Below are 19819 nucleotides of genomic sequence, written 5' to 3'. Positions count from 1 at the left end.
GGAATATACACTGTGTCATCAGAAGAGGGCTAATGTGACTCTTGCTACTCCATGAGCCTGTCTCTTTCCCCGCTGTGTCGGTATTTTTCGATCTTTGAGCATTAAAAATTTCTAAACCAGCAGTGCTTGGAATTTGTGATTGAATTTCGCCTGATTTGACCCCATTGATTTAATTTTGTTATTTTAATTTATGTTTTGTTAACCACACCCTGAAATCTTAGTTTAGCCACTTTAAGGAAACATAGAAAGTAGGTGCAGGAGTAGGCCATTCAGCCCTTCGACCCTACACCACCATTCAATATGATCATGGCTGATCATGCAACTTCAGTACCCCATTCCTGCTTTCTCTCCATACCCCTTGATCCCTTTAGTCGTAAGGGATTTATTCATTCCCCAACACAGACTCCGAGAGGCCACCACCACTTGTACTGCGCCTGGCAAGAGGAGGAGAATGGTTAGAGTGCAATCACTTGCATTTATCCTTTTTATGCACCTGGTCACGATTCAACACACCCACTAAACACACCAACTCCCTTTTGAATATATCTAATGAACTGGCCTCAACAACTTTCTGTGATAGAGAATTTCACAGGTTCACAATTCTCTTCATCTCTGTCCTAAATGGCTTACCCCTTATCCTTAGACTGTGACCCCTGGTTCTGGACTTCCCCAACATTGGGAACATACTTCCTGCATCTAGCCTGTCCAATCCCGTCAGAATTTTATATATTTCTATGAGATCCCCTCTCATCCTTCTAAACTCCAGTGAATATAAGCCTAGTCGATCCAGTCTTTCTTCATGTGTCAGTCCTGCCATCCCGGGAATCAGTCTGGTGAATCTTCGCTGCACCCCCTCAATAGCAGGAATGTCCTTCCTCAGATTAGGAGACTAAAACTGTACACAATACTCAAGGTGTGGTCTCACCAAGGTCCTGTACAACTGCAGTAAGACGTCCCTGCTCCTAAACTCAAATCCCCTCGCTATGAAGGCCAGCATGCCATTTGTCTTCTTTACTGCCTGCTGTACCTGCATGCTTACCATCAATGACTGATGTATCATGACACCCAGGTCTCGTTGCACCTCCCCTTTTCCTAATCTGTCACCATTCAGATAATCTGCTTTCCTATTTTTGCATCCAAAGTGGATACCCTCACATTTATCCACATTATACTGCATCTGCCATGCGTTTGCCTATTCACCTAATCTGCCCAAGTCTCCCTGCAGCCTCCTCACAGCTCGCACTGCCACCCAGCTTTAGTGTCATCTACAAACTTGGAGATATTGCATTCAATTCCTTCATCTAAATCATTAATGTATATTGTAAATAGCTGGGGTCACTGAACCCTGCGGCACCCCACTAGTCACTGCCTGCCATTCTGAAAAGGACCCGTTTATTCCCACTCTTTGCTTCCTGTCTACCAACCAGTTCTCTATCCCCATCAATACATTACCCCCAATACCATGTGCCTTAATTTTGCACACTATTCTCTTATGTGTCAAAAGCCTTTTGAAAGTCCAAATACACCCCACCCACTGGTTCTTCCTTATCCACTCTACTAGTTACATCCTCAAAAAATTCTGCAAGATTTGTCAACCATGATTTACCTTTCACAAATCCATGTTGACTTAGACCGATCCTGTCACTGCTTTCCAAATGTGCTACTATTACATCTTTAATAATTGATTCCAACATTTTCCCCACCACCGATGTCAGGTCTATAATTCCCTGTTTTCTTTCTCCCTCCTTTTTTTAAGGAGAGGCATTTGATAATATCTCTGTAGAGTCGGGTTCCATTAACGCAAGTCACTGACCTGCTTAAAATATAATGCTTTCACATTATACATGATTATAGTTTCCTCTTGTATGCATTACCCTATATTTACCCACATTAAGATCTGTCAGCCGTCTGCAATAATTGGCCCTAGTCTCTTTGATGACAGACAATCTGCGCTCTACTCATCACCTGCCTACTGAGCATCGTCTCATCAGCAAATTTAATAACCCACTAGAGACATCCTATTCCCTATTGTTCACAATTATTGCAGATAGCAGAGGGGTCGCCGAATAAACCTCTGTAGAACACCACGGCTTACTTTTTCTGCAGCTAGACCAATTTTTGTTCTGTTTGTCTTCTGTTGCCCAGCAGTTCTCAGTCCAGCTGGACAGCTTGTCAACTATGCCTAAGCTTCCCTATTAGTTTCACATGAACAACTTTGTCAGATGCCTTTGGAAATCCAAAAACTTTACATTTACTAGCTTTTTATCAATCACTACCCTAGTCACCCCTCTCTTTCCCCAACCCTTCCCATCAGGTATGGCTCAGTGGGTAGCACTCTCACCTCCGGAACAGAAGGTTGTGGGTTCGAGTCCCACTTCAGAGACTTGAGCACAAAAATCTAGGCTGACACTCCCAGTGCACTGTCTGAGGTGCCGTCTTTTGGATGAGACGTTAAACCAAGGCTCCGTCTGCTCCCTCAGGTGGATGTAAAAAAAATCCCATGGATCCTCATTTCGAAGAAGAGCAAGGGAGTTATCCCCGGTGTCCTGGGGCCAATATTTATCCCTCAATCAACATAACAAAAACAGATTATCTGGTCATTATCACATTGCTGTTTTTGGTACCCTGCTGTGCGCAAATTGGCTGCTGCGTTTCCCACATTACAACAGTGACTACACTCCAAAAGTACTTCAGTGGCTGTAAAGGGCTTTGAGACGTCTGGTGGTCGTGAAAGGCGCTATATAAATGCAAGTCTTTCTTTTTAAAAGATCTTATGGCACTATTCTGAAAAGTTATCCCTTGTTTCCTGGCCAGTGTTTATCCCTCAATCAACATAACAAAAACAGATTATCTGGTCATTATTACATTGCTGTTTGTGGAAGCTTGCTGTGCGCAATTGGCTGCCCCGTTTCCCACATTACCACAGTGACTACACGTCAAAAAGTACTTCAGTGGCGTATTGAGGTTGTGAAAGACACTATAAATGCAAGTTTTTCTTGCAAAGAATTCCATTGGGTTTGTACGTTATATCCCTGATTGTAGGTGGGGACATTCTGTGAAGCACATTGCCTTCCTTCTCGGGTATTAGTTGTTCTTGCTGAGAAGCAATGGTGCGCAACCCAATTCACTTGAGGTTGTCACAAGCTGTAAACCAACTCTTGCTTAGAAACTGTCATTACCAAGCTCTGCACGTTTAATTTAGAGGCTGAATGACTCATATTTGCATTGTTTTAGGTATGTGGATTACCCCATTTATGATGTTCTGCAGATGGTGGGACGCGCTAATCGTCCCTTACAGGACGACGAGGGACGTTGTGTCATTATGTGTCAAGGGTCAAAAAAGGTGAGGACGATGGGCTGGTTCACACTGTGCACTTTTGGCTCTGCCTCTGAATGTCAGCACTCGAGTTACTGCCTGCAGTGTGTCAGTGCCTGTCTGCACATTGCCAGGAACTGCCCCACATCTGCACTGTGTTACTGCAGCTTAGACTGATCCTTTGTTTCAGGATTTCTTCAAGAAGTTCCTGTACGAGCCACTGCCAGTGGAGTCCCATCTTGACCACTGCCTACACGATCATTTCAACGCTGAGATCGTCACCAAAACCATAGAGAACAAGCAGGATGCCGTGGATTACCTGACCTGGACCTTTCTTTACCGCAGGATGACCCAGAATCCAAATTACTACAATTTGCAGGGTGTGTATATGAATCATTCACACGGAAGGAGAGCTTTGGGCCATTTAGGTGTCAGAATTGGCTCAATGGTAGCATTTTCACTTCTTGGTCAGAATGTCGTGGGTTCACGTCCCGCCCCATAATCTAGGCTGACTGTCCAGTACAGTATTGAGGGGGTGTCGTCTTTTGGATGAGACAATTAAATCAAGTTCCCATATGTCCCTTCAGGTATAAGATCCCATGACGCTATCCGATTATAGCAGGAGAGTTCTCCCCGGAGTCCTGGCTAATATTTATCCCTCAACCAACATCACTAAAAACTGCTTCTTTGGTCATTGCCACATTGCTGTTTGTGGGAGCTTGCTGTGTGTAAATTGGCTGCCGCGTTTCCTTCATTACAACAGTGACTACACTTCCAAAGTACTTCATTGGTTGTGAAGCGCTTTGGGATGTCTGGGAGCTGTGAAAGGCACTATATAATTGCAAGTTCTTTTCCTTATTTACTTCTTCTCCAATTTACTTTGTCATTATTTACTCCCTTCAGCCTCCTAATTTAAAATGTTTGTGCAATTAGAACCCATTAGACATCTAGATTGTAAGATGCTGTGTTTGTACCACTCTCAATTGATGCCAGTGAGTATTTTAGATAGATGGTGAATTCTGCTTTGTGAAGTGTGCCACCTGGCATGGGTGAGTACTGCTGAAGTCCTGCCTGGGGCTGTGAAGTGAGGGTTCGAATGGTGCCTGTGACAACTCGACTATTTCAAATTGCAAATCTGCAGCCTGAAATAAGAGGGGGCAGTATGGGTCGAATATCTCAGACATTTTGTTGAATTCACATATAAGAATTATTTTTCTGGCAGTGTTTATCTGATTCTGCTCTTTTGCTCCAGTATAGGATGAGCTGGATGCAATGGTCTCAATCAGTCCAGGAGTAATGTGTATCCTGTTTGGTGTTGCAGGTGTGTCCCACAGACATCTTTCAGATCATCTGTCTCAGTTGGTGGAAAATACCCTGAATGACCTGGAGCAGTCTAAGTGCATCAGCATTGAGGATGAGATGGATGTGGCACCTTTGAACCTTGGAATGATCGCAGCTTATTATTACATCAATTATACCACCATTGGTAAGTACTGGTATATCACACAGTCTCCCTCCGTCTCTCGCCCACTACGTCTCACAAAGTTCCGACAAGTGAGATGGGCTGAGTCATCTCCTATATATCTCTCGTAGTGGCCCGCTGGAATGGAAGGCTCCAGTGTATCGGCCTATTGCAGTGTGTCTGGACTGAGGGCTTAAGTGTGTCAGTCATCTTGCAGGAATGCAGGGGATTTGAGTCTAGGAGCAGGGAGGTCTTACTGCAGTTGTACAGGGCCTTGGTGAGGCCTCACCTGGAATATTGTGTTCAGTTTTAGTCTCCTAATCTGAGGAAGGACGTTCTTGCTATTGAGGGAGTGCAGCGAAGGTTCACCAGACTGATTCCCGGGATGGTGGGACTGACATATGAGGAGAGACTGGATCAACTGGGCCTTTATACACTGGCGTTTAGAAGGATGAGAGGGTATCTCATAGAAACTTACAAGATTCTGATGGGACTGGATAGGTTAGATGCGGGAAGAATGTTCCCGATGATGGAGAAGTCCAGAACCAGGGGACACAGTCTTAGGATAAGAGGTACGCCATTTAGGACTGAGATGAGGAGAAATTTCTTCACTCAGAGTTGTTAACCTGTGGAATTCCCCACCACAGAGAGTTGTTGATGCCAGTTTATTGTATATATTCAAGAGGGAGTTAGATATGGCCCTTATGGCTAAAGGGATCAAGGGGTATGGAGAGAAAGCAGGAAAGGGGTACCGAGGGAATGATCAGCCATGGTCTTATTGAATGGTGGTGCAGGCTTGAAGGGCTGAATATCCTACTCCTGCATCTATTTTCTATGTTTCTAATGAAATTGGAAACTAATTTTACTTGTGTTTTGGTTCCAGAGCTGTTCAGTATGTCTCTAAACGCCAAAACAAAGATTCGAGGTCTGATTGAGATCATCTCCAACGCTGCAGAGTACGAAAACATTCCCATCAGGCACCATGAAGATAACTTGCTGCGACAGGTCAGTGAGAGGATACAGGGGCTGTTGAAGGCCAGTGATTTGTGGGGTGGGGGGTTACAACCAATGTTTCCGTTAAGCTGTGCCGCTAGGCAGCGGTCTGGAGGTCCCGCGCAGGCCGCTCGCCGGATACTGTAGAAACTGCGCGTGCACGAAAATTTGAATGGGCCGCACGGCCACTTAAAGGGACTGCGTACCAAAAAAAGGTACATTAGTTACATGATTGAGGGTCAGTGATCACACCTTGGTGTGGTGTTGCTTAAAAGCTGTTCTTATTACTTGTTTTTACAGCTGTATCAGAAGGTTCCTCACAAACTGAACAACCCAAAATTCAATGACCCTCACGTGAAGACAAACCTGCTTCTGCAGGCGCACCTTTCCCGAATGCAGCTGAGCGCCGAGCTGCAGTCTGACACCGAGGAGATCCTCAGCAAGGTGAGGAGCCAAAATGGAAGCTTGGGAACTCCAGTGTTGTGGATGTGTATTAATTTCCGGTGCGGTTGGTGAGATTCTTATTAAATGGCGCTGACACTGCTGTGTTTTCCTCTTCCGCCAGGCAATCCGTTTGATCCAAGCCTGCGTGGACGTGCTCTCCAGTAACGGCTGGCTCAGTCCGGCGCTGGCTGCGATGGAACTGGCCCAGATGGTGACCCAGGCCATGTGGTCCAAGGACTCTTACTTGAAACAGCTTCCACATTTCACTTCTGAACATGTCAAACGCTGTACCGACAGGGTAAGGTCGGGGCTGGGCACTGAGCGCTACACTGACAGGATTTAAGTGTGGCATCGGGCAGCACCAGAGTTGCATTGACAGGATGAGAGGGAATCTCATAGAAACATATAAAATTCTGACGGGATTGGACAGGTTAGATGCAGGAAGAATGTTCCCGATGTTGGGGAAGTCCAGACCAGTGGTCACAGTCTAAGGATAAGGGGTAAGCCATTTAGGACCGAGATGAGGAGAAACTTATTCACTCAGAGAATTGTGAACCTGTGAAATTCTCTACCACAGAAAGTTGTTGAGACCAGTTTGTTAGATATATTCAAAAGGGAGTGGCCCTTACAGCTAAAGGGATCAGGGGATATGGAGAGAAAGCAGGAATGGGGCATTGAAGTTGCATGATCAGCCATGATCATATTGAATGGTGGTGCAGGCTCGAAGGGCCAAATGGCTTACCCCTGCACCTATTTTCTATGTTTCTATAACTGAAGTGGCGGGCATCAAGTGGTGTGCCGACAGTGTAAGGGCATAGCTGGGCACACAGTTGTGCGGATACGGTGAGGGTAGATCTAGACACTGAGGACTGTGCCAACAGGCTACGGGTGGAACTTGGGACTACTTTCCTGTTTATATTGTACAGTGGCTAGCAATTATTTAGTTGCTGTTGAGTATTGACTTTACAGTGAGGCGGGGGTGGCAGTAGGTGCAGAAAGAGAAGTCTTTGCCCCTGTGTGTATGAAAGCACGCCTTCCTGTTTGCTTTCAACATTGGAAGTAACTGGCGCCTGGATGAGCTGAGTGAGGTGGGTCGAGCTGCAGATCTGTATTTGTTGAGTAACATGGAGTGATTTTCTTTCAGGGGACTGACAGCATCTTTGATATCATGGAGATGGAGGATAACGAGCGCAATGTGCTGCTGCAGCTCTCCGACGCACAGATGATGGACGTCGCCCGATTCTGCAACCGCTACCCCAACATCGAGCTCTCCTATGAGGTGATTGAAAAGGAAAACATCAAAAGGTGAGAGCAAATGACTAAATCAGAACGCGGCCAGTAGAACAGCAGAGACGGAGGCCTTTCAGGTGGGACCTGCATTTGAATCTAGCCCATTGTTAGTCCTCTGTTGTCCAGCTCTAAAACATAAAAAATTCTTACGTGCTTGACAAGGTAGATGCAGGGAGGATGTGTTCCCTGGCTGGGGAGTCTAGAACCAGGGGTCACAGTCTCAGAATAAGGGGTCGGCCATTTAGGACTGAGATGAGGAGAAATATCTTTACTCAGAGGGTGGTGAATCTTTGGAATTCTCTGCCCCAGAGAGAGGGCTGTGGAGGCTCAGTCAGTGTATTCAAGACAGAGACTGATAGATTTTTGAATATTAAGGGAATCAAGGGATGGTGGGGATAGTGCAGCAAAGTGGAGTTGAGATCGAAGATCAGCCATGATCTCACTGAATGGTGGAGCAGGCTCGAGGGGCCGAATGGCCTACTCCTGCTCCTAATTCTTGTGCTCTCTGGTTAGGGCTCATTACACTGGATGTTGCCAATAATACGTGACCAGTGTTTAACTCATTGGGTATTCTGCGAGCTAAAAATTATCGGGTGCTGGGAGAGTTGAGGGTTAAATTTTGTCATAAGTCTGAGTGCAGACATTGAGACACACACAATACAGCTTCCTGTGGGCCCACTGAAACGCCCATGTTCTACAGAACGCATCAGTCTCTATTGAGTTCCTCAATTGCAGACAGTTCCTCATAGAGAGGTAACAGGAAGCTGGCTCAACCATGGCAGAGACAGAGGGCAAGGCCCCAAGGTTTCCCCACTTTATCTGTAGGTGCCTTGATTGAATGGGTGGGGGTGGGGGAGAGAGAATTAAAGAGTAAAGTGCCCCAACTGACTGAATAAATCTGTTCAAATGTATAGAAGTTCCTTTTAAAGGGAAAGGTCATAACTATCAGTTACTCATATCGACATAATGTGCAATTCTGTGCAGTGGTTCCTCGGTGGTGGTGATGGTACAGCTGGAGCGTGAGGAGGAGGTGACTGGACCTGTCATCGCGCCCCTATTTCCTCAGGTAAGTCCATATGCCAGTATCCGAGCATCAGTATTTTATCCTGACTTCTTTCTGTTTTTGTAACAAAATCCTGTTTTAATCTCCTTCAGAAACGTGAGGAAGGATGGTGGGTGGTGGTTGGGGACCCCAAGACAAACAGCTTGATATCCATCAAGAGGCTGACCCTGCAACAGAAGGCGAAGGTTAGTGTCATCCCTTTGCTCCAGGAAGGGAGATATTCATTCATTGAGTATTCAGCAATGTGTGACTTCACCTGCTAGATACCTGGCGCTTCAGTACATATATTGTTAGATTTGGATTTAAAAAGCAGTGTGGACTTGCACTGGAATTTGGTACACAGGATGCACTGCCTCACACGAGACTCATAGGGTAGTACAGCGTTATAAGGAGGCCATTTGGTCCATCGAGTCTGCACCGGCTTTTTCAAAGAGCAATCCAATTAGTCCCACTCCCTGCTCTTTCCCCACATCCCTGTAATTTGTTCTCCTCAAAATATTTATCCAATTCCCTTTTGAAGGCTACTATTGACTCTGTATCCTCTGCCCTTTCGGGCAGTGCATTCCAAATCCTAGCCACTTGTTGCGTAAAAATGTTTTCCTCATGATGCCACTGGTTCTTTTGGCAATCACCTTATATGTGCCCTGTGGTTATCAACCCTTCAGCCATTGGAAACAATTTCTCTTTATTTACGCTATCTAAACCCTTCATGATTTTAATCATCTCTATCAAATCTCCTCTTGAGAACCACCCCAGCTCCTCCAGTTATTAACTGACATTGCGGTATGACACCGAGCAAACCAAAGTGCCCTCAGAGAGCTACCTCAATCAGTGCTGTGTTACAGAGTAACATTACCAGAGACTTGCAAGCTGCTTACTGACGTGCTGTGTTAGCCAGGAACCACTTGTGTGTGCCTGCACAGTGGGAAGCAAATTACTTCAGAATGAGAATATAAAGGTTGGTGTGGTTAGCTCTCGGATGGTGCCCTTCCAATACATTGTGTTCATTGTGTGTTTCAGGTGAAACTAGACTTTCTTGCTCCAGCTCCCAGTACCCAGCACTACACACTGTACTTCATGAGCGATGCATACATGGGCTGTGATCAGGAGTACAAGTTCAACATTGACGTCAAGGAGGCAGACAGCGATGGCGAGAGTGACTCTGACTAAACAGATTGATATCTGTGGCTCTATAAAGGTTGCTGTTGCTATGTTTGCATCCTGGACACATTTCCACGTGTCTGTAGTTAGACACGTCTACTCTGCTGTTTAACCTGTGCAAGTGGTGAAGAACTTTTTGCCTTTGTCGTAGATTGTCCTTTGCAGTCTTCATTCAAGTAAGGCATTGAGCTAACAAGCATTGAGCAACCAGCTGATTCTTGTCTGGCTTCTACAGTAGTTACTGTGGAGTTGCAATTTTAAGCTTTGTAAAATGTGTTCAAAGAATTTAAGTTCGTAAGATTTCATCAGCTGCTTTTTTGGCTCCAAGAAAGTAATTTGTACAGTTTTTTGGTGAACTTTTGTAAGTGTAAGGGTGTGCTGTGGCAGGTCTGTACCCACTAATGTGTGTAACTTTGCTCATTGCTACTCTGTCAATTGGGGATTAAGCCCAAATATAAAATCCCTTTGGCGTTTAATTTTTAAGTCTGCTTGGTTCTCTTTTTTTAAACAAATGATTGCTTGGTGCCAGTTCCCACACTCCAGGATCTTCCTACACATTGCAGCTACCCTGTATTACTTTTTCTTCTGTAATAAGTCCCTTTGCGGATACCATGGGCTTGTTGTCCACACATACTGATATATTACAAAACTTCAGAAGAACTCCAGACTTAAACTCAGTAGCAGCCTGATCCATATTAAGAGGTGAGTCGGTTTGATTTTGGGGCCCCTGGTTCTGCACATCTCATTGATTTCCTTATTTTAAAAACTTTCACTTCCCTCATTCATCCCCACCACCTCCCAATGACAAACACTTTCTTTCTACACTGGGTGCATTACTATCACTGTACTTGCTTGTGCCCTAAACATTCTTGTAACCAGGTAAGCCATTCAACCCCTTGAGCCTGTTCCACTAGTTAAATCATGGCTAATCTGTACCTCACTTCCAGATCCCTTGATACCCTTACCCAACAAAAATCCATCGGTCTCAGTCTTTAAAACATCCCATTTAACCCAACATCCACAAATTTTCAATGCTAATTTCATTGCTAAATGACCTAGCTCTAATTTTAAAGTTATGAGCTCTTGTGTTGGATTCTCCCACCATAGGAATAATTGTTCTGTATCTACCTGCTTTAATATTTAAACACTGATCACCCCTCAACCTCCTAAACTCAAGGGAATACAAGCCCAGTTTTTGCAACTTGCTCTCGCCCTGATCAGTGTTGTGAATCTACCCTGTACTCCTTCCAAGGCCAATATATCTTTCCTGGGGTGCTGTGCCCAAAACTCAACACTACTCCAGATGAGGTCTGACCAAGGCTCTCTGCAACTGAAGCACTACTTCCTTTCTGATTTTTTTTGTACTTGTGATCACTTCCTTTGTGATTTGTCATAAAAACCCATCTGGTTCACGAATGTTCTTTAGGGAAGGAAATCTGCCGCCCTTACCTGATCTGGCCTATAGGTGACTCCAGCCCCACAGCAATAAGGTTGACTCTTAACTACCCTCTGAAATGGAAGCTCACCACCTTCTCTAGGGTAATAAATGATTCTTGGATCCAAAGTGGATGACTTCACCCTTCCCGTAAGGGTATCCAGGGATTGAACGCCATCTGCCATAGTTTTTCCTACCCATAGGTCACACTCGGGTAACATGGACACTCCCCTATCCACCTACTGCCAGAATGAAGTCAGTATATTTTGAATTCCAATAATATAGCCACGCTGTCAGATTTGGTGTGTCACTTCTCTTCAAAAATTGCACCGAAATGTCCATGGCCTCCCTTATTTAACTGTTGTCTCCATGTGAAGCAGGAGTCAATAACTCGCACTTGTCAAACTGACCAGGGCCCTACAAACAGCTGTCAACCACTATAGATAGATGTGCAAATAAGTACTTGGCACAATGATCCTTATCCAGTATTTCAGAGAAAATTTTTATAATGCAAACTACTAGCATTCCTAGTTAACATCTCAATTACAGACAGAGAAATGTTAAATAGACGAAGACTTTATTGGACAGTTCCTTTAGAATGCACACACAGACAGTACAATGAGGATCTGTAAACATATCAAGAGATGAGGGAGAAGAATTCCTGCCCTACATCTGTCAGAGCTTCAAGAATCTGCCGCATTTCGAGTACACAATAGCCTCGAAGGTAACAGATGAGTTTCTAAATGATCTGTATTGCCAACTAACTGAATACAGGTCTAAAACTAATAGCAAGGGAACTGAAGATAAGCACCGATTCTACTTTTTGAAAAATACGTAAGAAACTTACTGTTTGTTAAACTGATAATTAAGCTCTGTGCAGAACATCACCGCCAAGTGGCAAGATCATTAGTGCAAATGTGAAAATGGTTACATGAAGTAGTCATGGTGATTAATTCCAGGACTGGACAGCTACTGTGCATTACAATGCAGTTGTCGAGAACATCTGCATCAATTGTTCGTATAGAATAGCTCTGGATGAATTCTTCGCTCTAATCTTCAAACTCGTATCTCCAGATGCTAATGTCCCCGTCATCGCTGCATGATGCCAACAACCCCGCCTGCTTTGGGTTCCATGCCACGCAGTTGACGTCCTGAGCGTGTGCTTTTGGGACGTGCGCGGTCAGTGAAAATGTTGGCTGGTGTGGGTCGGAGCCGGGGTCCTCCGCAAATATCCTGATTGCATCATCACCACATGCAGTTGCTATAGCATCAGTCATGTGACACCTGAAAGGAATGATAGTGAATGTTCAGAAGTTTAAAAAAAATTAAATCCAGCATTTGGGCAATTCTGATTCCAAATTAGATTACATTGAAAATGCTAGAAGTGTACAGCGGTGCTGGGCTGGGAAATGTTTACACACCATGCTGGCATGAATCAACACATTATTATATATCCTCTATTTACATATACCACAGTTAAAGCAGGGTCGTGTTTGTCAACAACTCACATTTATATAGCACCTTTAACATAGTAAAACATCCTAAGGTGCTTCACAGGGGTGTTATAAAATATGCACTGAGCTACACAAATAGAAATAATTGCAGATGACCAAAAGCTTAGTCAAAGATAATTTTTGAGGAGCGATTTAAGAGGATAGAGGTTTAGAGTTGGAATTCCATAGCTTAGGACTGAGGCAGGGTCACCAATGGTTGAGTGATTTAAAATCAGTGATGCTCAAGAGGCCAGAATTGGTGGAGCGCGTATGACTGGTGGAGATAGGGAGTGGCAAGGCCATGGAGGCATTTGAAAACAAGGATAAGAATTTTAAAATTGAGGCTTGCTTAACCAGGAGACAATGTAGGTCGGTGAGCACAAGGGTAATGGGCAAGCGGTACTTCATGTAAGTTAGGACATAGGCAGCCAAGTTTTGGATGACCGAGTTTATGTAAGATAGAACATGGGAGGCCATCCAGGAGTACACTGGAATAGTCAAGTCCAGAAGTAACAAAAGCATGGATGAGCTGAGGTTACAGAGGTGGAATTAGGCAGTATTAGTTATGGCATGGATATATGTGGTCAAAAGCTCATTACAGGATGAAATGACACCAAGGTTGTGAACAGTTTGGTTCAGCCTCATACAGATGCTGGGGAAAGGGATGGAGTCAGTAGCTAGGGAATGGAGTTTGTGACGGGGTCATAATCATGAAGGAATTCTGCGTGGGAATGGGGAACTTTCCGCATGACAGGGTACCAACATAGTGATGACTTTGAACTTACCAGGAGATGTCATAGATGGCACGAGTGTGGAACCCTGATAGGGTGCAGATGCACTTCCAGGACAGATCTGAACCACTGCACACCACACCTGCACCAAAAAAAAAAAGACATTTAGCACATCAACTGGCTTAATGTGCACATTGTGGCCGAGAGTCACTGCGCAAGGCATCAAAACTTAATGCAATCCTATTTTTAAAAGGGAAATAGCAGAAAAATATTTCAGCGGTTCTGACTGAATCTTATTTGCCTGAAATAAAACATGACATTTATCATCAGTTACTGATTTATCATGCATGCTACTCCCTCCACACTAAATACAATACCCAGCAAACAGAATAACACTTGCATTACCAATGATGCATTAACATTTCAGTGATCCGCTCCTCAAGCTGTTACATTATTCTGTTGGGTGCTATAGAGTGCTTCAGCCTTCTGAATATTGACTTTTAAAAAAAAAAAATCGCTTTAACTGTGTCCAAGGTCACTCGTGGCAGAACCAGTGGAAATTTTAATGTCCAGCCTGCTGGTTATCAGCCGAAGATTTTTTTTTTTTAGTGATATTTTACTTGCATTAGAACTAAAATGGAGTAGGCGATGGTGGAAAATTTAAATAATAAAACTATATGGCCTGACCAAAGTTCCTTGAATTAGCTGTTCCAGACTGAAAGACTTGGATTTATATAGCGCCTTTCATAACCACCAGACGTCTCGAAGCGCTTTACAGCCAATGAACTACTTTTAAAGGGTTGCCACTGTTGTAATGTAGGAAACACAGCAGCCAGTTTGCGCACAGCAAGCTCTCACAAACAGCAATGTGATAATGAGCAGATAATCTGTTTTTGTGATGTTGATTGAGGGATAAATATTGGCCAGGACACAGAGGATAACTCCCCTGCTCTTCGTCGACATAGTGCCATGGGATCTTTTACATACACTTGAAAGAGCAGACGGGGCCTCGGTTTAAGGTCTCATCCGAAGGATGGCACCTCTGACAGGGCAGCACTGCACTGGAGTGTCAGTCTAGATTTTTGTGCTCAAGACCCTGGAGTGGGACTTGAACACAACCTTCTGACTCAGGAGGCGAGTGTGCTGCCCACTGAGCCATGGCTGAAGTAAATAATGGGCAATAGTAACATTTCAGCTTGCGTGATACCACATTTATAAGCAGGCTGAGATATTGGGATAAGGTCTGAACTCAAGTTACTGTGACCATCTCATTCAAGTTCGTCAGACTTTAGCCTTTTGTGTGGGATCAACAGAAAAATAAAAGGGCTTCGCTAAGCCCGGTTCAGCTTCTTTACCTTGTTCATTGCCGGGGCTGTATGCTCTCCAGATTTTCACAGTTTTGTCGTCGCTGCAAGATACCAAGTGCTCCCCCATTTTATCAAAAGCAATGCTCCAAACTGTAGACTCATGACCTTCAAGAGTGTTGATACAGACCCAGTCATCATCCTCCTCCTTGTACAGCTTAATGCTGTTATCATAACTTCCAGAAGCCAGAAGCTAGTGTACAGAATTCAGAAATATACATTAAAAATCTGAAACATGATCAATTTTTATATCCTCCAGCCCACATTACATCACATTAAAGTTCTCAACTACATATCTGACCCTGGCTTGCAGCACTGTATTACAAAAAGATTTAATTGAGATGCATATAATTAGATAGAGTGGTTAGGAAGGACCTATTTCCTTTGGCAGAGGTCAATAACCAGGGGGCATAGATTTAAAGTAATTATAAGCGGGTTCATATATTGGGATAAGGTCTGAACTCAAATTACTGTGATTATCTCATTCAAGTTCGTCAGACTTTATCCTTTTGTGTGGGATCAACAGAAAAATAAAAGGGCTTCACTAAGCCCGGTTCAGCATTAGAGGGAAGTTGAGGTCTGGAACTCACTGCCTGAAAGGGTAGTAGAGGCAGAAACTCTCATCACATTTAAAAAGTACTTGGATATGCACTTTGAAGTGCCGTAACCTACAAGGCTACAGACCAAGAGCTGGAAAGTAGAATTAGGCAGGATAGCTCTTTTTCGGCCAGCACGGACACAACGGGTCGAATGGCCTCCGTCTGTGCCGTAATCTTCTATGATTCGATGAATATTTATCCAATCCCCTGCCAGAAGGCAGAGGTGCTGCAAATAGAAAAGTCGGGCAGTGTGAAATGTAAATATGCTGGTTCTTGGAAACTCTTACCTCTCCGCTTGGGTGCCAGACCACATGTTTGACATCCTGGGTATGAGCATTCAGTACACTCACACACTCGTAATCATCTTCCTCGTCCACTGCAACGCAAATTAGAAATGTCAGCAACAGTTTATCTGATACAGACCTCGCTCCACTGGAGTGAGCTGTGGTGCCTCAGCACAGCCAGACAGTTTACAAAATATACACGCCGTTTTGGTTTATTATAGGTCTTTAACTATTATAATTTCTGCCTGCCTGAAGATTTTTCCTTTTTCAACTTTATGATCATCAATGGTGAGATGTCCTGCGTGATTACATAGGAACAGGCCATTGAAGCTCCTTGAGCCTTTTCTGCCATTCAATCAGATCACGGTTGATTGGTTCCTCAATTCAATATACTACCTTGGATTCAAACTCCTTACCCTTACCCAACAAAAACCTATCGATCTCAGTCTTGAAAATTTCAATTGACACAGCATTCACACCTTTTGGGGAGCATGTTACATTACTGTGTGAAAAACTTCTTCCTGATTTCACTCTTAAATGACCTGACTCTAGCATAACTTCCTCCCCATTGTATTCCAGCCCCCTCGAGATAAAGGCTAACATTCCATTAGCTTTTTGATTACTTCTTGTACCCGTATGCTAGCTTTTAGTGATTGGTGTATATGGACACACATTCCTTCACTCCTCTACAGTTCTTGGTCTCTCGCTGTTTAGAAAATATTCCGATTTATCATTTGGAGAACCAATGTGGATGATCTCACACTTCCCCATACGGAATTCCATCTGCAACTGTTTTGTTCACTCACACAATCTATGTCCCTTTGCAACCTTCTGTTCTCATCTACACACCTCACTGTGTCTCTATACTTGGTGTCATCTTCAAACTTAGTTTATACACTTTTTTGTTTATCCAAATTATTGATATATATGCAGGGATATAGGGAAAGAGCTGGGAAGTGGGACTAACTGGATTGCTCTTTGTAAAAGCCGGCACAGACTCAATGGGCTCAATGGCTTCCTTCTGTGCTGTACTATTCTGATTCTATATCTATGATTTGGTGAACTGCAGGGTTTACTTGGCCTGATGGAAATATCTCCCTACCATACCCCCAACTGCACAATTTCATTTCTCAGGTTCTTTAATGGCAAGTTCTTTTTTAAAAGAATACTCATCATTAAATATTTTCTCACCTTCCCAAACCCACACACTTTTATCCCGGCTGCATGTTGCTAGGAGATTGCCAGACGGAGCCCAGGCGACAGACTTCACTTCATTCTCATGTCCTTCAAGAGTTGTCAAACACTGTTAAAAGACCACATACAGGCTCTAAATAACCATACTGCTCAGTACTGTATAGTGCAGTATAAACGAACAATGACGGACAGGTAAAAGCCATTTGGTCCATCGAGCCTTGACCACATAATTGCAATACCTTGGGTATCACAACATATACACTCCACCCCACCTGAAATCATGTGATCTCCTGCGAGGCACAAAAAACCAGATCAAAAAACCCAGGCCAATTTAGGGCGGGGGGAGGAATCTGGGAAATTACTCTCCGACCCATCTAGGCGATCGGAACTAGAGCAGAACTTATTTACCCACATAGCTGTTGGGTTGTGTGGGGGGAGGAAAGAGAGAGAAGTCCAGGATAGACACAATTTAACTTTGATCACAGGATTGAGCTTGATCTGGCTTGCAAACACTACATTTCCTGTGATTGCCAGCCCAGAGATCCGTTGCAGTAACCAGTTTATAAAAGAACCAACATAATGTAGGTAAAAACACAAATTTTAGCTAACACATTTAAATCTTGTAGGATACTAAATTAATTCCCTCAAATTGCTCCTGTCATGCCAGAACTGTACTCACCAGTACTGCACCCTAATGTTTCCAGCTGAAAATCCTCTTTCTAGACACAGGTTTTGAAAGAGCAGAACTAGAATTGTGCTGCTTTCTTCGGGAAAGAGGAGGCTGAGGGGCAACTTAATTGAGGTATTTAATATTGAAGGGCCTTGATCGAGTGGATAGGAAACACCTAAGCTTTCCCTTAGTAGAGTGTTCAATAACCAGGGGGCATAGATTTAAAGAAATTGGAAGAAGAATTAGAGGGAGTTGAGGAGAACTTTTTTCACCTGGAGGTTGGTGGGGATCTGAAATACACTGCCTGAAAGGCAGAAACTCTCACTTCGTTTAAAAAGTACTTGAAGTGGGGTAACCTACAGGACTACGGACCAAGAACTGGAATGTGGAATAAGGCTGGATAGCTCTTTTTTGGCCTGCATAGACACGACGGGCCAAATGGCTTAGTTCTGTGCTGTAAATTTTTGATTTCTGATGCTATTGCTGGACGTTTTTCAAGTTTACCTGAACATAAAAGAACACAAGAAATAGGAGCAGGAGTAGGCCATACGGCCCCTCGAGCCTGCTCCACTATTCAATAAGATCATGGCTGATCTGATCATGGACTCAGCTCCACTTCCCCACCCGCTCCCCATAACCCCTTATCGTTTAAGAAACTGTCTATTTCTGTCTTAAATTTATTCACTGTCCCAGCTTCCACAGCTCTCTGAGGCAGCAAATTCCACAGATTTACAACCGTCAAAAGAAATTTCTCCTCACCTCAGTTTTAAATGGGTGGCCCCTTATTCTAAGATCATGCCCTCTAGTTCAAGTCTCCCCCATCAGTGGAAACATCCTCTCTATCCGCCTTGTCATAATCTTATTCATTTCGATAAGATCACCTTTCATTCTCCTCTCATTCAACACATCACGAAAATATCAACCATGCAGCATTACTGAAATATTAGTGAAGGGGTCTGCTCCTCCTTAAAATTCACCACTGGAATCGTTTAAGACCTGGACCCTTCGTGGGCTGGCTAACATGATATATCAGCCCCAATAAGGAAGCCCCTTCCTGCTACCCACCCACCCACCTACCCTTTACATCCAGGGGTCAGACAGACTGTTTGAATGCATCAACTGAAGGGGACTCCTCCAGCAAATGTAGCACTCAGCTGTCAGCCTAGGTGATAAGCTCAGGTCCTGTCAGCCATGGCTCAGTGGGAAGTACCCTCGCCTCGGAGTCAGAAGCTTGTGGGTTCAAGTCCCACTCCAGAGACTTGGACGCAAGAATCTAATCTGGCACTCCCGTCTTTCGGACAAGAGGTTAAACTGAGGGCCCTGTCTGCGCTCTCAGGTGGACGTAAAAAGATGTCATGGCACTATTTCAAAGAGGAGCTGGGGGAGTTCTCTACTATTCACCCCACACTCAACATAACAAAAACAGATTATCTGGTCATGATCACATTGCTGTTAATGGGAGCTTGCTGTGTGCAATTTGGCCTTTCCTACATTACAACAGTGACTACACTTCCAAAAAAAAAAGGCTGTAAGGCGCCTTGGGACGTCCTGAGGTGATGAAGGGCACTAGAAATGCAAGACTTTCTCCAACCCTCCACAGCCGCTGCCAGGACCCCGGTTTAGGGGTGCGCTACCTCAAATCCAGCCTCCTCCTCCTCTTCCTTCTTCCTCCTCCAGATACAGGTGGTGGCGTCGAAGCTGACAGAAGCTAGGTAGTTGCCGCAGGGGGACCAAGCGACCTTCCGCACGGTGCGCTGGTGGCCATCTTCCAGCAGGCACTTGCACAGCCAGGAGGCCCCTGGAGCAGAGAGAGAGGGAGAGACGGTACAGTAAGTAAAGCGGCTCCAGGCCCCTGGTACTACCCCCTACCACAACAACAACCACCACCACCACACCGCAATCGCTCGCACCTTCTCTGGCCCAAATACGCACGGCCCGGTCGCCCCCGCAGGAAGCCAACAGGTTCCCGGCAGGACTCCAGGCCACAAACCAGGCCCGGGAATCCGGGTGCGCCGCGAAGCGCCATTCGAGGTCCAACCGCCGCTTCATCCCGGCGCGCAGCTCGTAAATCCCACCCCTCTACGCCGCCGATTGGTTGGAGGACCTACCCCGGAGCCGACGCCCATTGGCGGGCGCCGCCGTCAATCACGCGAATTTTTGAAACTCCCGCCCCTGCCGCTGATTGATTGGAGGATCAACTCCGGAGCTGACGCCTATTGATTGGCACCGTCAATCACTTATTTTTTTTTGGAAACCCCGCCTCCATCGCGGATTGGTTGACGGAACTGCCCGGAGCCGACGCCGATTGTTGGACGCCACC

General features: G+C 44.8%; 2 protein-coding genes across 2 annotated transcripts in view; one reads left to right on the top strand and one right to left on the bottom strand.

Moving 5' to 3' along the window:
- snrnp200 (small nuclear ribonucleoprotein 200 (U5)) overlaps positions 1-10205 on the top strand; it is a 54921-nt gene extending 44716 nt beyond the window's left edge. The window contains exons 36-45 of the mRNA XM_070866064.1: positions 3235-3343; positions 3507-3696; positions 4638-4802; positions 5662-5783; positions 6072-6215; positions 6337-6513; positions 7360-7520; positions 8490-8571; positions 8661-8753; positions 9589-10205. Coding sequence (XP_070722165.1) covers positions 3235-3343; positions 3507-3696; positions 4638-4802; positions 5662-5783; positions 6072-6215; positions 6337-6513; positions 7360-7520; positions 8490-8571; positions 8661-8753; positions 9589-9738 — 1393 coding nt within the window. The 3' untranslated portion in view covers positions 9739-10205. The remainder of the gene's footprint in view (positions 1-3234; positions 3344-3506; positions 3697-4637; positions 4803-5661; positions 5784-6071; positions 6216-6336; positions 6514-7359; positions 7521-8489; positions 8572-8660; positions 8754-9588) is intronic.
- Positions 10206-11724: 1519 nt separating this feature from the next.
- On the bottom strand, positions 11725-19573 carry ciao1 (cytosolic iron-sulfur assembly component 1). The gene is made up of 7 exons (XM_070865443.1): positions 19410-19573; positions 19134-19297; positions 16827-16938; positions 15639-15727; positions 14744-14945; positions 13443-13530; positions 11725-12448 (listed from the first exon to the last, which is right to left on the bottom strand). The coding sequence occupies exons 1-7, from the start codon at positions 19546-19548 to the stop codon at positions 12214-12216; spliced, it is 1029 nt and encodes a 342-aa protein (XP_070721544.1). The 5' UTR covers positions 19549-19573; the 3' UTR covers positions 11725-12213.
- Between the last annotated feature and the right edge of the window lie 246 nt (positions 19574-19819).

Source organism: Pristiophorus japonicus, chromosome 22 (genome assembly GCF_044704955.1).
Source record: "Pristiophorus japonicus isolate sPriJap1 chromosome 22, sPriJap1.hap1, whole genome shotgun sequence".
In the NCBI taxonomy this organism is placed as follows: Eukaryota; Metazoa; Chordata; class Chondrichthyes; family Pristiophoridae; genus Pristiophorus; species Pristiophorus japonicus.
This window is presented reverse-complemented; position numbering and strand designations above follow the sequence as displayed.